This window comes from Giraffa tippelskirchi, chromosome 11 (assembly GCF_054371585.1).
Source record: "Giraffa tippelskirchi isolate mGirTip1 chromosome 11, T2T-mGirTip1v1.2.pri, whole genome shotgun sequence".
Lineage (NCBI taxonomy): Eukaryota > Metazoa > Chordata > Mammalia > Artiodactyla > Giraffidae > Giraffa > Giraffa tippelskirchi.
The window spans coordinates 17,096,151-17,111,226 of NC_137285.1; the positions used below are offsets into that span (position 1 = coordinate 17,096,151).

Genomic DNA, 15,076 nt, shown 5'->3' on the forward strand with positions numbered 1-15,076 from the left:
GGTTATTTATAATAGTCATTGTAGCGGGAGTGAAGAGGTAGCTCGTGGTTTTGATTTGAATTTTCCTAATTAATGGTGAGGTTTAGCATCTTTTCACATGCTTATTGGCCAAAGTATAAATTTCTTTGGAGAGTTGTTTTTTGATGTTGAATTATAGGAGTTCTCTATGTAGTTTAGATATTAACCCCTTATGAGATATATGCAAGTATTTTCTACTATTTTGTGGATTGTCTTTTTACACTGATACTGTTTTTTGCCCAAAAGGTTTTAATTTTGATGAAATCCTATACACACACACACACACACACACACACACTTACATATATATTTTTATGTTGTATGCCTTTGGTGTCGCGGTTAATAAATTATTGCCAAATTCGAGGCCATGAAGATTTTCCCTTTATTTTTTTCTGAGAGTTTCATAGTTTTAGCTTTTAAATTTAGGTCTTTGGCCCATTTTTTAGTTCATTTTTATATACGGTGTAAGGTAAAGGTTCATTTTTTTTTGCATGTGAATATCTAGTTTTTCCAGAATCACTTGTTAAAGATCAGTTGCCCATAAACATGAGGGTTTATTTCTCAGCTCTCTATTCTATGCCATTGATTTTTATGGCTTTCCTTAATGCCAGTACCATACTATTTTGATTTCTGTAGTTATGGGATAAGCTTTGAATGCTGTGTATATGGCTAGGTTGGGGCTAGGTTGGGGCACGCAGGATCTTTGTTGTGTCATGTAGGATCTTCCTTTGTGCCGCACAGACTCTCTAGTTTCGGTGTGCAGGCTAGCTTTGTCCCCTCAACATGCAGTTTCCTGACGAGGGAGCAAACCTGCAATCCCCTGTGTTGCAAGGCAGAGTCTCTCTTTTTTTAAGCTTATATTTATTTGTTTTTAAAAATAATTGCTTTACAACATTATGTTAGTTTCTGCTGTACAACATTGTGAATCAACTATAAGTATACACATATCCCCTCCCTCTTGAACCTCCCTCCACACCCCTCATCCTACCCCTCTAGGTTGTCCCAGAGCACTGAGCTGAGCGCCCTGTGTTGTAGAGCAGCTTCCCACTAGCTATCTATTTTACATGCAGGTCAATTCTTAATCACTGGACCACCAGGAAAATCTCTGTGATAAGTTTTGAAATTGGGAAGACACATTTTGCTTTTCATTTTGTGTATCTTTAAATGTGTAATAATTTTTCCTCTATATTGTTTTTTCTTGACATGCCAAAATGTCATCTGTTGAGTCAAATGTACCACATTCTGGATTTAACTAACTGGTAACCTCATGGTATAAGTTAATTTACTCTACTACCCAGTGGTCTCTGTAAATTAGAAGATCTATACACTTGATTGAATCCAGACTCCCTTTGTGTCATGTCAGAAGACTTTTTTAACTTAAAGAAATTTTGAAAAGTAAAAAGAATAATATAATGAAACCCTGCATACCACTGCATCTGGCTTCAGCAGTTATCAACTCATGCCAGTCTTGTTTCATTTATAACCCTGTTTCTTCCCTACTATATTATTTTGAAGCAATATAAGCTCTTTATTATTATTTTGTATATTTGTTTATATTTTTCTGGTATTTTGAATCGCATTTTAACCTCATGTTCAGTGACTGTTGAAAATTTAAAATCCTGGATATTATTGATTTGCTAAATCTGATCTGTTGCATTATAGTTAGATTTAGAACTAAAATATGATCTTGGGTTTTTTTTTTTGAGACTCAATTTTTTTTTTTTTTACTATATCAAATATTAGAATGCTTGTCCTGAAATACCAAAGGGAAAAAAACCTAAAAGCCAGCCATAATCTGAGTGGATTCATAAAGGAAAAAACAAGAATGAATGTGGGCTTTTTATCGGTTTCAGAGAATGCTACTGTTGTATGCTAACACCCCCTTTGGGTGTCCAGCCACCTGGTAGAGCAGTGGAAATCAGTAGTTTCTATACTTTTATACCACTTTATACCACTGTGGGATTTTCCAGGCGAGAGTACTGGAGTGGGTTGCCATTGCCTTCTCCATACCACTGTGAGTCTTTCATTATTTTCCTATTGACCAGTTTGTTCTACTGAGTAAACTAGATTGTTAAAACAGTTGCTCTTTATTAGTCAAAAATATAACTGTGTGTACTCAATTAAAAAAAATGTGATTTCTATCACAGAATTTTATGTTTTAAACTATTTCAAGTAGCCTTGTGGGTACACTGCATAAATTTAAGGGCACTTAATTAGTGTCATTTGTTTAAATCTTTTAACTGTAGCATCTCAGCAACCACTAGGATAAGATAAAATGATAATACTTAAGACATTTTATAGCCTTTGGCTACAGACTACAAATAAACAGAAAAACATGATACATTTAGATGGCTTTTGAAAAATGCAGAGATTGGACTAGGCTTTATTGTCAAGTTAATTTTTTGTGATACAATTTCAGAGAAGGAGCATAACCTAGAAATGCAAAGTCTATACTTTGGATCACCTGGTTTAAATATCTGCTCTATTGCTCATGAACTAGATGACTTTGGTCAAGACATTTAGCTACTGTTTCCATTTCCTCACCTGTAAAGTAGGGGTGAGAGATTTGACGTGGTGCTTACTATATACTTTCTGGTTTGTAGTAAGTTTTATAAATGATGAATTATTGGTCATATTCCTTAGACTTTAGGACTTTATCTGTGTTGTGTGAGAGGCAGAAATGATAAAAATGGAAGTAATCTCGGGTGATTTGGTCAAAGACATTGTTTTCTAGATGAGAAAAGGTAGATGAGAGTTAGAAACAAAACCCGCCTACCTCAGAGTACTAGTATCAGTCCTGCTCTTCTGGGAATTGGCACCATTCATACTGCTAGGCTTTTTCACCTGAATTGTGCTTCTGTTTAAGTTTGTGTTTTTGAGTGTTGTGATTATTTTATTATAATGAGATTCCAATGCTGTTCCTCAAGAATAATATTTATGAGCTTATAACATTTTACTTTATTGTTTTTTTATTTTTAGTCATTTCATAGAGGGGCTGATTTTTTCCATTGGAGCAAGCCTTATGGTATATTTTGTTCTGTAAATTTACTTGATAATAGACTCCATGTTACTGGAAATTACTTGACAACTGACATAGGTGTACTGCATTGTTTCAGAGGGGGTGGTTTGGCAGGGAGAGTGGTTTGGTTTGCTATATAGATCCTAACAGGAGCACTTAGTATTTAAAATGAAAATGCTTTGAATTATTTAACTTATTTTCGAATGTTTTTCTGCAGTTTGTAAACACAGTACTTATTTTTAGAGGTGAGGGGAAAATGGACCTTTCTTGATGGTATTAGTCAAGTATGTCAGTTAAATTAGGAATATAATCTGTATTTTGCTCCTAAGTAGTTTTTTTTTTTTTTTTAATGGACAAGTTATTTAATTAGGTTCTCTGCAAGAAGTTCAGAATACTACTTTGTGAGGATATATTCCATTTGTGAGAGCAAACACAGAGCGGAGGTAGCCCTGGAGCTGAGGGACAGCTTTGATTCTTCGCAGAATTTGTGAGTCCACAGCTTTCTGATCAACCTTATGCTGCTCTGTGATCTCGTATTTCTCTCTGTGTGTCAAAGATCTCACCCTCCTGGTGTCTGGACTTACGTAGCTTCTTCTTGAAGTAAGCGTTAGTGAGATGTTCTGGGATTTTCAAACCACTGGTATCAATTTTGGTGGAGGTGGCAATGACAAATTTCTGGTGTGTTCTACACAGAGGAACTTGATTGAGGGATAGAGGCCCAGTCACAAGTAGCAAGCCACTGCCCAGCTGCTTCAGGAAAACGACCCTCTTGTCTCTGTGGCGCCCAGTGAGGATGATCTGAATGGTCCCAGGAGTGATGCTGGCACGCAGCTTCCTCACATGCTTACTGAAGGTTTTTTTGCCGTGACTCAGCAGTTTCCGAGGCACATCTTCAGTAGGGTAATACCTAGGCATTTTGCGAAGTTTGACTACTCGGGTATCACAGTGCTTGTCACCACCAGCTGGTTTTGTGACACTAGCAAGAACCCGAACCTTCTTTTTCTTTTCGACCTTGGATTTAGCTGCCAAATACTTTTCTGTTGTACAGGGCCTTTCTGGAGTATATGGCTGATCAGGAATATCTGCCAATTCCTCTGACCAGGACAGGGTTTCGGCTGCAGTGGGGCTTCCCCTTCTTAACTTTCGTCACCTTTTTAGCCTTGTTGCCAGCATCAGATTTCTTGGCTTCAGGTTTTTTCTCCTTAGTATCTGGCTTCTCAGCCTTTTCACCCACCATCTTGCAAGATGGGAAAGAGGCTCCTGAGTAGTTTTTTATGACAGAGTGATTGGTTAACTTTTGGAGAGGGGATTATTGTTTTTGGTATTGGTTATTTCTGTAAGTAGGTTGTTTTAATTTTTACTTTATTTACTTGATTTCGATTATAGTCACATTCTTTCCTCCTTCCTCCCTCCTCTGACCCATACCTGTTGCAGGCCTCTGAGCCTGGAAAGCGCAGCGAGCGTCATACTTAGGTAGCCATTATACTTCACATTAGATGATCCCTCCCCACAGATAATGTATGTTTTTTTGGATGGGATTATAAGGTATTTTAAATTTGAAAAAATATTTTAGCTTGCTTAGCTTGTTGAATTTCATAAATATTTAATCTTTTCAGAGGCCGAAACAGTAGCAAAGGACTGCCTCAATCCACGGTGAGTAACTTCAGTGTTACTTGTTTGGAAAAATTGGTAACGGAAATGTGATTTCTAAATCCCACAGACCAAAAGCCAAGGCCCCTCCAAAATTGCCTTATATCTCAGATAACCTTTATAGATTAGTACTGTTTGGCGTAAGATTATTTCCTATAACTTTTATGATGTGTAAAAGAACTGTTGTAAATAGTGTTTTGATTTTTCATGCTTAATCATAACTCATTTGTTTTACAAATGACTAAAGGCAAATATAAATGATTGATGAGATGAATGGAACACTAAGACCAGAGTTTGTAAAACTTTGGGGTTTTGATTTTGAAATAATGTGCTGTCTTTTATTTCTTTCATTTTTCTCCTTTGGAAAATGGTTTTAAATGTCGAAACTTGATCAGTGAAATTAAACTAGGCACAAAGGCCAGATGTAGGTTCCACAAAATGCAAGAAATAAATGCAAAGCTGTCACTAATTTTTGAGACTTTGGCTTTTTTGTACATAGATTTTCTTGAGAATCAGGACCCATGTTTATGTAGTGTGTAATAAGTGATGTGGTTTATTAGACCTTAGAGCAATATCATTGATTGAGATGTACTAAGAGAAAAAGATAGTCAAGGGTCGAGGTTCCCCCTCCACCCCTATTTATTTAATAAGGTATATTTAACCCTATTTAGTGTACAGTTCTTTGAATTTTGATGTATACATTGTGTAACCACCACCATGATCAAGATAATAGAACAGTTCTGTTACTTCCAGAAATCCCTCATGCCACTTTGTAGTGATCTCTACTCTTTAGTCATTGATCTGTCTTCTGTTTTGTGGCTTTGTCTTTCCTCATATATGGAAGTTCAGTTTTGCTTTTTTTTTTTAATATCATAGATAGTTAGAACACTGTTAATTGGTATGATTGATTTCACCTTTGAAACCTTATACATTGTAAGGAAGAAAAGATTGTAGTAAACCAAATCTTCCTTTATTAAGTATGAGGTATAAACCTAACTAAACATTTTGTAACAGAAGAAGTATTAACTGTGATATATATACAGAGATAAATAATGCCAGTAACGTTTTTTCTTAATATTACAGATTTCTTTTGATGGAATCTATGCAAATATGAGGATGGTTCATATTCTTACATCAGTTGTTGTAAGTTTTCAGAGTATTGGGGAGAAACTGCTTTGTGAATGGAATAAAATAATTTCTTGAAGTTATAATGTGAATGAATGATAAAAGTAACATTTCTTAGATCATGTTTAATCAGGATGATGTAGAAAACAAAGTAGAACTCTATTCAAGTCATTGTAACTCACTGTAAAAGCAATCTTGTTAACTCTGCTGTGTACAAAATACTATTACTTAGTGCATTATTTTGTTATTTAATAAGCTAGAGTCAAAAATACTAAGTTTCCCAGTTTAAACTTATACTACAGACTGAGCAGGACCTCCTGAAGAATTTTGAGAATTAAGTGTATTGTTAATGTTTTAAAATTTTTTATTCTGTCAGTGATTACCTAATACATTGAATGAAGCTATAAAAAGTAAAATGAAAGGAGTTATTCCCATGACTGCATAGCACACTGTTTCTTGATTAATTATGTGTTTTTAGGGATCCAAATGTGAAGTACAAGTGAAAAACGGAGGTATATATGAAGGAGTTTTTAAAACATACAGTCCTAAGGTAATTTTTACTTTTTTTTTTTTTAATAATGTAAAACCCTGAAAATCAGCAACTACTGTGTATGTTTGGATGTGTCCATTAGTTTCTGATTTAGCAATTTATAGTTATGAGACAGTGTGTTTGTCACATTTTCATGCTTAGTACATTACCTTTAATGCACTTCTTAAAACCACTTTGAATGACTTTACTCTTTGGTTTCAAGTACTGATTACTTTATAGACAGACTTGTATAATCAGAACAACTTCTTTCTCTTTGTGCTTATTAAAATATTTTGGCCTTTGCAAGCATTATGGACTAGAAGAGGGATCCTAGTGGTTTATTGTTTTCCTCTTTACCACTGTTATACTTAAGGCAAACCATGGGAGCAAAGACCAACTTTCAGATGAGAGGATTTTAGAATATTGGAATGGATAATAGATCATATTACTGAGAAAATGGTATGATTATAAGGATCTCTTGAGATAATTTTTTACCAAAGGCATGTAAGAAATAGTACCTTGATGTGCAAAGGAATTCCTGTTGGATTTTATTTTATAAATGTTTTATTTATTTATTTATTTTCTTCTTAGTGTGATCTGGTACTTGATGCTGCACATGAGAAAAGTACAGAATCCAGTTCGGGGCCAAAACGTGAAGAAATAATGGAGAGTATTTTGTTCAAGTGTTCAGACTTTGTTGTGGTGCAGTTTAAAGATATGGACTCCAGTTATGCAAGAAGAGGTGAGTTTTGATTTCCTAAATATGCTTCATGATTTACTAGGTTTATTCAAGAAAAGATTCTACACTGATTGCAGAATTTTCCTTTTTCTCTTTTTATTTTTAAAAAGAAATAAGGCAAATTGGAATTTAAATGCACTTTTCCTGGAAAATATTTACAACTTCAGAGGAATATCCCTTGGTACTTTGGGTAGGATAAATAATGAAGACGTGTATTTTATTAAAAATACGTTTGTGAAGAATTTTCTGAAGTTTTACTGTCAATAATGCTGCTGCTGCTGCTGCTAAGTCGCTTCAGTCGTGTCCGACTCTGTGTGACCCCACAGACGGCAGCCCACCAGGCCCCGCCGTCCCTGGGATTCTCCAGGCAAGAATACTGGAGTGGGTTGCCATTTCCTTCCCCAGTGCATGAAAGGGAAAAGTGAAAGTCAAGTCGCTCAGTCATATCCGACTCCTAACGACCCCATGGGCTGCAGCCCACCAGTCTCCTTCATCCATGGGATTTTCCAGGCAAGAGTACTGGAGTGGGTTGCCATTGCCTTCTCTAATGCTACTAATAGTACTCAACTAAAAATTTCTTGTCCTGTTTGACTTAAATGTTTTAGCTTACATATTTTTAGTTTTATAATGTTTATAAATAATACTTACATAGTTTTACTATGCTTGTTCTATAAATACTTTAGTTTTTTAATCTGTAAAGAAGTCAAAGGGAGAAAGGCAGAGAGCTATGGATGGAAAATGATTGTCTAAATGAAGTTGAAAAATGTGAAGTAGAACATGTTTATTGGAAGAAATATTCAGAGTATGGGACTATTTTAAGAATATAAAAGTGGTGATGTAGTTATGTTAAAATTTAGTCTATTTCAGGTGTCTGTTGAGGAAGAAAATGTGGAAATTGCTATCACTCATTTGGAGAACATACTGTGCAGTGCTGAGTGTTCAATAACACATTGAAAGGCTCTCCTGGGCGATTTTGAGACTGGTTCTAAAATTCTTAAATGATTTTTTGTGGGGGGTGGGGGGCGCGCGGTGGCATTCAAATTTTGTAGTCATTTCTGTTGCAGATTATAACAATTTTTTATTTTCATCATTCAGTCTATACTAACTGTTTTCATTGTTGCACTGATACTTCTACACTGTTATTTGGAAATTACAAGCCACCAGAAAGGTAAAGCCTTTCTCTTGGACCTCTTAATAAGGTTCTCAGCTTTAGTTATTTATAGATTGCTTTTTCAGAAACCAGCTGCTCTAGGTACTATGAAACTGCTTTTGCATTGTTGATGAAAGCGCTGTGCTCTGATCTTGCATCTTCTTATATGTATGTGTCTTTGATTGACAACTCTTTGTCTAAGAGTCCTTCAGTGGCCCATACAAGCAAACAGTCTTTTTGGGTTTTTTGGCTGCTAACGCCACGTGGGATCTTAGTTGCCCGATCAGGAGTAGAATTTGCACTTCCTGCACTGGAAGTGCAGAGTCCTAACCGTTGGACCACCAGGAAAGTACCAACAAGTCTTTTTTAGTGATTGCCTTTGGAGTTCATCTTGCTTATGCCTAGTAGCACAAAATTATTTATACTTAAACTATTGAAATACTTCACTGTTTTAAATTTAAAAATTGACTTGGATCATAAATCAAAAGGAAAAATAAAATTTTAGTTGAGTTCAGCACTTAGCACTCTGAGAAAAAAGTATTGGCCACAACAGCAACAGATGTTCCCTGATCTGTTGGGTACCAGGCCATTTAGCTAGAAGCCATTCATAACATGCTTTGTTATTATTCTTAAAGAGAATTGACATTTCCTGAGTTTTAAAGGATAAATACTACTTGAAGACATTTATGATATCCATCCCATTCATTGATCCTTGTAAAAGTTAGTCTTTAAATTTTTACTATTTTATTATTTTATTATGCCTTTATTTCTCAGATAAATTGTGTTCATAGAAGAAAGCCAAGAAAATCCAAATCAGAGCAATAGCTTTGACAGTGTTCAGTACATTCAGTAGGGGATGCATGTATTTTACTATATACACAATAGTTTACTCGATGAGAACATTGAGTAGTGGAGTAATTTCAGGTATTTTATTTAAGGACTGTAGGAGTTTAGTGAATTATACAATCGTGTCCAGTGTATAGTGTTCTGAAAATAGTATCAAGTCATGTGTTTAGGATTTCAGTTCTCTTAGTCCTGATTCTTAACACTATCCTGGCAGAAGTTGAAGCTATAAAAGTATTATTTTGGAGATTCTGTTACTATAGAGAAAACTTTCTAAGAATAATTAATTGGCATGATTTATTGTTGTTATTCAGATGCTAAGTCGTGTCCAATTCTTTGTGACCCCATGGACTACAGCACGTCAGGTTTCCCTGTCTTTCACTATCTCCCTGAGTTCACTCAAACTCATGTCCATTGAGTCATTGATGCCATCCAACCATGTCATCCTCTGTCGCCCCCTTCTCTTGCCCTCAATCTTTGCCAATATCAGGGTCTTTTCCAGTGAGTCAGCTCTTTGATCAGGTGGCCAGAGTACTGGAGCTTCAGTTTCAGCATCAGTCCTTCCAATGAATATTCAGGTTTATTTCCTTTAGGATTGACTGGTTTGATCTCCTTGCAGTCCAAGGGACTCTCAAGAGTCTTCTCCAACACCACAGTTCAAAAACATCAATTCTTCGGCACTCAGCTTTCTTCATTGTCCAACTCTCACATCCATACATGACCACTTGAAAAACCGTAGCGTTCACTATATAGACCTTTGTTGGCAAAGCAATGTCTCTGCTTTTTAATACACTGTCTAGTTTTGTCATAGCTATTCTTCCAAGGAGCAAGCGTTTTTTAATTTTGTGGCTGCAGTCACCATCCACATTGACCTTGGAGCCCAAGAAAATGAAATCTGACATTTTTGCCACATTTTCCCCATCTATTTGCCACGAAGTGATAGGACTGGATGCATGATCTTAGTTTTTTGAATGTTGAGTTTTAGGCCAGCTTTTTCTCTCTCCTTTTTCACTTTCATCAAGAGGTTCTTCAGTTCCTCTTCACTTTTCTGCCATTAAAGTGGTATCATCTGTGCATCTGAGGTTGTTGATATTTCTCCTGGCAATCTTTTTCCAGCTTGTGATTCATCCAGCCTGGCATTTCACATGAGATACTCTGCATATAAGTTAAATGATGATTTATTAATTATGAAAATTAGGTCATTTAGTACTGCTTTTAGATTAACATTATTTGTGTTAAACACATACTCAGATTTCTAATCTCCTCGAGTAAAGGGAGGTAGGATGTAACCAGTGATTCTTAGTGCTGGTTTCACATTCTAATCACCCATGAGTTTAAAAAAACACCTAGGAGATTCTGATTTCATGATATTTAGCCTGGGTGAGGCTCTGAATGTTTGATTCTGAGGTGTAGTCAGGCATGTGAGCCATGAATTTCATGTGGTAAGATCCTAGGAATGGCTATGTTCTAGAGATCTTGAGGATTTGTACTCTTTCCTTACCTCACAGTGTCTCAGAATTGTACAGTATCTTGAAAAGTCCCAGTTGGTTATCTTGAATTCTTCTAATTACTATTCTGTATTCCTTTCTTACCCAAACTTCTTAACTCTCATTTTCTGCTGACTCCGCATCCCATTGTTGTCTTTTTTTTTTATTATTAAGTATTCATTTATTTGGTTGTGTCAGATTTTATTTGCAGCACATGGGATCTTTTGTTGTGGTGCACGGGCTTCTCTCTAGTTGGGGCATCTGGGCTCAGTAGTTGGAGTGTTTTGGGCTTAGTTGCCTGAAGCATGTGAAATCTCCGTTCCCTGACCGGGCATTAAACCTGGACCGTGGCAGTGAAAATGCCAAATCCTGACCACTAGACCACCAGGGAATTCCTGTGTTCTTTGCTCACTGCTCTTACCACATGTAGTCACTTATATATTCTCATAGTATCAGCTACCAACCACATACAAGTCTCCTGTCGAGTATCTCTACATCATTTCCTTTATACTGTGTTGTATTATAATTAGATGTTTCTGTCTCCTCCATTATGCTTTTGAGTTCCTTGTGTCCTGTATGTTTTTCATCCTTGACGTCTAGTATAGTGTTCTGTCACATAGTACGGTCTCAATATAAATGTCTTTTGAATGAATGAAATTAGATCCTTCAGATACTTTTAAAGAAGCACTGTTTCATGCAAAGAACAGGAAACGTGTAAGTAGTCTTAATGTCTACAGCCAGGCAACAAATACTTTTTGTGCTCTGGAATGTAGTCATTGCTGTGCTAATTGTTATAGACAGTACAAAGAAATTCATATTCTTGGTCCCTTTTGAGAACTTAGGGATGCTGTATACCTTTACACAGAGACTTTTACATTTAATTCCATGATATTTCCTAGGAAACTCATGTACTCCATGTTAAGAAGCTCTGCTCTAGGCATTTTTAGAGTTGGAGATACCAAAGCATGTGAAAGAATTAAGGAAAAATGGAAAGTTGATAATCAAAGTTTTATTTAAAATTACAGAACACTTAAAATAAGCAATATAATAGGTTTGAATGTGTATTGGAACATAGAAAAATGCTTTCAAATACACTAAAACCTTCTATTTTACCCTAAAGTGTGCTACGCAGCCAGTTGAAATACTTGCATAAGCATCACTCTCTACAGATGACTGGGTGGGAGGTAGGCTGCAGAGTTGCCTGCAGGGGTTTCCTAGTCAGATTGGCGATGTTTTTCTTGTTGTGGCTCTCAGTTGCCCTTCTCAGCACCTCATCCTGGCTGAGGTCAGACATTCTCACATCTGTGTGGCTATAGCCAATTTTCAGGCAACAGGCCTTTTTCTTCCTTTTGTGCTTAGACTCAATTATGCCAACAATGGCTTCTTCTTCATAAGTGTGGCCATGCATTTTATTTTTCACTGGTTTCTTCATTTCCAGGTGTGTAAATTGGGCAGATGAAGTTGGTCTGACTTTGAGTCACAATCGTATCTTCATTAGCTCCTTCTGTGCCATTATCCTGTCTGCTTGAAGACCATATTGCTTCTTTAGTTCTTTCAGTTCTTTCAGCTGTTGTTTAAATTGTACAAATTTTTCATTATTTTGAAAGCCTACATTAGAATTCTTATTCTGTAAAGCCAAAAACAACTTCACTAATAATTTTAGATTGGATATTTTCCTGGACATTCCTTCTTTTACATGGTTTATTGTAGATTGTACAGCCTTTAAATAATGGTTTAGTTCCTGATCCCCCATTGCAAATTCAAACATTGCTTTATCCATACTGTATTTACTACTCACTTAAGTATAAGTTTCCATGAGATCCAATGCAACACTGGAAGCTATCCATTCTAAAGCTGATGCAGGATTGAAAATTTTTCAAGGAGGAGAGTGCAGATACTCCACTACTGAAGGATATAAAACCAGTTGAACCTGAACTTGAAGTGGAACTACCCCTGCATCTTGAAATTATTACCTGGCTGCCCAATGTAGCTCCATCTGGCTGTGCCCGGACTTCCCACACCCAGACCCCAACTCCGTCCTTAATTCCCTTCCCATGTCAGAAAGTAGAAATTGGTGGCATTAAATCCCAAATAAAGTTCAGAGACAAAGAATTGTGTCTGTTGTAGTAGTTGGTATAATTCGGGTTGTGAATGGGTGATTAGAGAACAGTGAGAAATAAAATTGTCTGGATTATTTTATTCTGGTGTTGCACTGTTCTGTTTTCATGTGATCATCCTATGTGTCTGATAGGGTGAGGTCCTCTGAATAACAGTGGAATCTTTTCTGAAGTGCATGACATTAGGAATGCCACGTCAGTCGTCTAAGGAAGAGGCAGGTCCCAGAGCAGCATATGGCTCGCGAAGCCTTAGATTCTTGAGGAATCTAAATGTGTTTCAGATTCATTCATGTCTGGCACTCCAGTGTGGTGGGCTGGCCACAGCCTTGCAGCTGAGTAGGCATCTTGGAGCAAAGAGTGCAGGAGGTTCTGTAGCTGAGCAGCAAGTGCTAACATTGGACAGGCAGGCAAGCAGCTCTAACACTGGGCAAGTGATGGGGATTGACAGCCTGCCTTTTTGGCAGGAGGGAGGATAGGCCCTGTGGTAGGTAAGCAGGTGGGGTGATAGAGAGGGAAGTGTTTTTATGGCTGTCTAGGAAGCTGATTGTCTTGGCCCTGTGGGCATTGGGAGTAGGTTTGTTTTTTGTTTTTAAGGAAGTAGGTTTTCTAAGTCAGTTCATGTTCTAATAGTCTTCTGTTAAAACTGTACCATTATAAGGTTTACTGCCTCAGCCTTGCTGTAGGCTAGTTAGAGAAGGATGTATGTCTATGCTGAGGCCAAGTAGTAAATGGAGATGAATCAGCATTTACTGAGGCCAGTATGGAGGTGGTACATAGATTAAGATTAAAAAAATTATAAACAGGTATAGTGGAACAGGTGATGGAAAACTTAATAGAGTAGTTTGAGGTACATAAAAGGAAAGTATTGCGTATTATTTCTTTATATGTTTTTGGAGCATACAGAAAGTATCTGCTGTATTCTTCATGTTTATAACTCTTCTATATTTAGTTTTTCAAGGAACCTACGTACTGTTCTCTATAGTGGCTGTACCAGTTACATTCCCAGCAACTGTGTAGGAGGGCTCCCTTTTCTGCATACCTTCTCCAGCGATTTTATTGGTAGACTTTTTGATGATGGCCATTCTGACCAGTGTAAGGTGATTGCTCATTATAGTTTTGATTTGCATTTCTCCAGTAATTAGTGATGTTCAGCATCTTTTCATGTGCCTATTGACCATCTGTATGTCTTCTTTGGGAAAATGCCTGTTAAGGTCTTCTGCCCATTTTTTGTTTGGTTATTTGTTTTTTTGATACTGAGTTGTGTTGAGCTACTTGTGTATTTTGAAAATGCAGCCCATGTCAATCTCATTGCAAATTTCTCCCTTTCTGTGAGTTGTCTTTTCGTTTTGGTTATAGTTTCCTTTGCTGTGCAAAAACTTAAAGGTTTGATAAGGTTCCATTTGTGTATTTTTGCTTTTATTTATATTGCCTTGGGAGACTGACCTAAGAAAAACATTGTTACAATTTATGTTAGAATGTTTTGCCTGTGTTCTCTTCTAGGAGTTTTATGATGTTATGTCTTACATTTAGTTTTTGAGGCATTTTGAGTTTAATTTTGTGTATGGTATGAGAGAGTGTTCTAACTTAATTGATTTACATGCAGCTGTCCAGCTTTCCCAATACCACTTGCTGAGGAGACCAGCTTTTCTTTGTTGTATAGTCTTGTCTCCTTTGTTGAAGATTAATTGACTATAGATGTGTGGATTTATTTCTGGGTTCTCTATCCTGTTCCATGGATTTATATGTCTCTTATTTGTGCCAACAACCTCCTAGTAGGTAATTCAAACAAGTCTGGGACATTTTCAGGAAGACCATTTACTTGATAGTATTGTGTCTAAGGCTAGAATACCCAGTTACTGTCTGGTTTTAGTTTTGTTTTTTCTCTTGGCCTGCATAGTCTCAATGGAATCTTATGAATAGCAAATATATTAAAACTAGTAATAAAGCCAGGCAACGAAAGAATGTGGATGAATTGTCTCCACCTTTAATTTTGTTCCATCTGACTCTAAATAGAAATTGTTTGCTTTTTTTACCTAATCAGACCTCGCAAAGAGTTTTAAGTGAGCATGTGCACTTGAACAGTTCTTCTAATTTATATTAGAGAAGAACAGTCTGAATCTGTAAAATGTTTTATATATCTGCCAAGGAAACAGAATGGTGTTTGTATAGATGTTTAAGAATTGGAATTAGCTTTTTCTTAACCTATTTCCAAACACTTTTTTTAATAGGCTTAAGAGTTAGTTGTTGTAAAAAGACTACTGTATTGCCTAATAGGATTGGAAATACAGTTCCCACATTTTGTTTTTTAATTCCTGAATATTTCTGAATTTACATTGGATTTTTTTCTGCTAAATTTTCTGCAAAAGTCCTTTCTTTCCCTTTTCCTTTCTCTTTTACTT

At 36.4% G+C, this 15,076-nt stretch overlaps 1 protein-coding gene and 2 pseudogenes across 51 annotated transcripts in view; 1 reads left to right on the forward strand and 2 right to left on the reverse strand.

Moving 5' to 3' along the window:
* Window positions 1–15,076, forward strand: part of ATXN2 (ataxin 2) — a 100,300-nt gene that overhangs the window by 23,065 nt on the left and 62,159 nt on the right. For 43 of the 50 annotated variants that reach the window (XM_081539864.1, XM_081539871.1, XM_081539883.1 and 40 more), the window contains exons 2-5: window positions 4,654–4,690; window positions 5,771–5,830; window positions 6,291–6,362; window positions 6,933–7,083. In XM_081539864.1, coding sequence (XP_081395990.1) covers window positions 4,654–4,690; window positions 5,771–5,830; window positions 6,291–6,362; window positions 6,933–7,083 — 320 coding nt within the window. The remainder of the gene's footprint in view (window positions 1–4,653; window positions 4,691–5,770; window positions 5,831–6,290; window positions 6,363–6,932; window positions 7,084–15,076) is intronic. The other 7 variants (XM_081539869.1, XM_081539875.1, XM_081539905.1 and 4 more) reach the window with 1 other exon arrangement.
* On the reverse strand, window positions 3,513–4,280 carry LOC145525898 (large ribosomal subunit protein eL6 pseudogene; annotated as a pseudogene).
* LOC145526348 (E3 SUMO-protein ligase NSE2 pseudogene) lies at window positions 8,502–13,759 on the reverse strand (annotated as a pseudogene). Its single transcript, XR_014068862.1, has 2 exons — window positions 13,717–13,759; window positions 8,502–12,571 (listed from the first exon to the last, which is right to left on the reverse strand). The product of XR_014068862.1 is annotated as an E3 SUMO-protein ligase NSE2 pseudogene (transcript).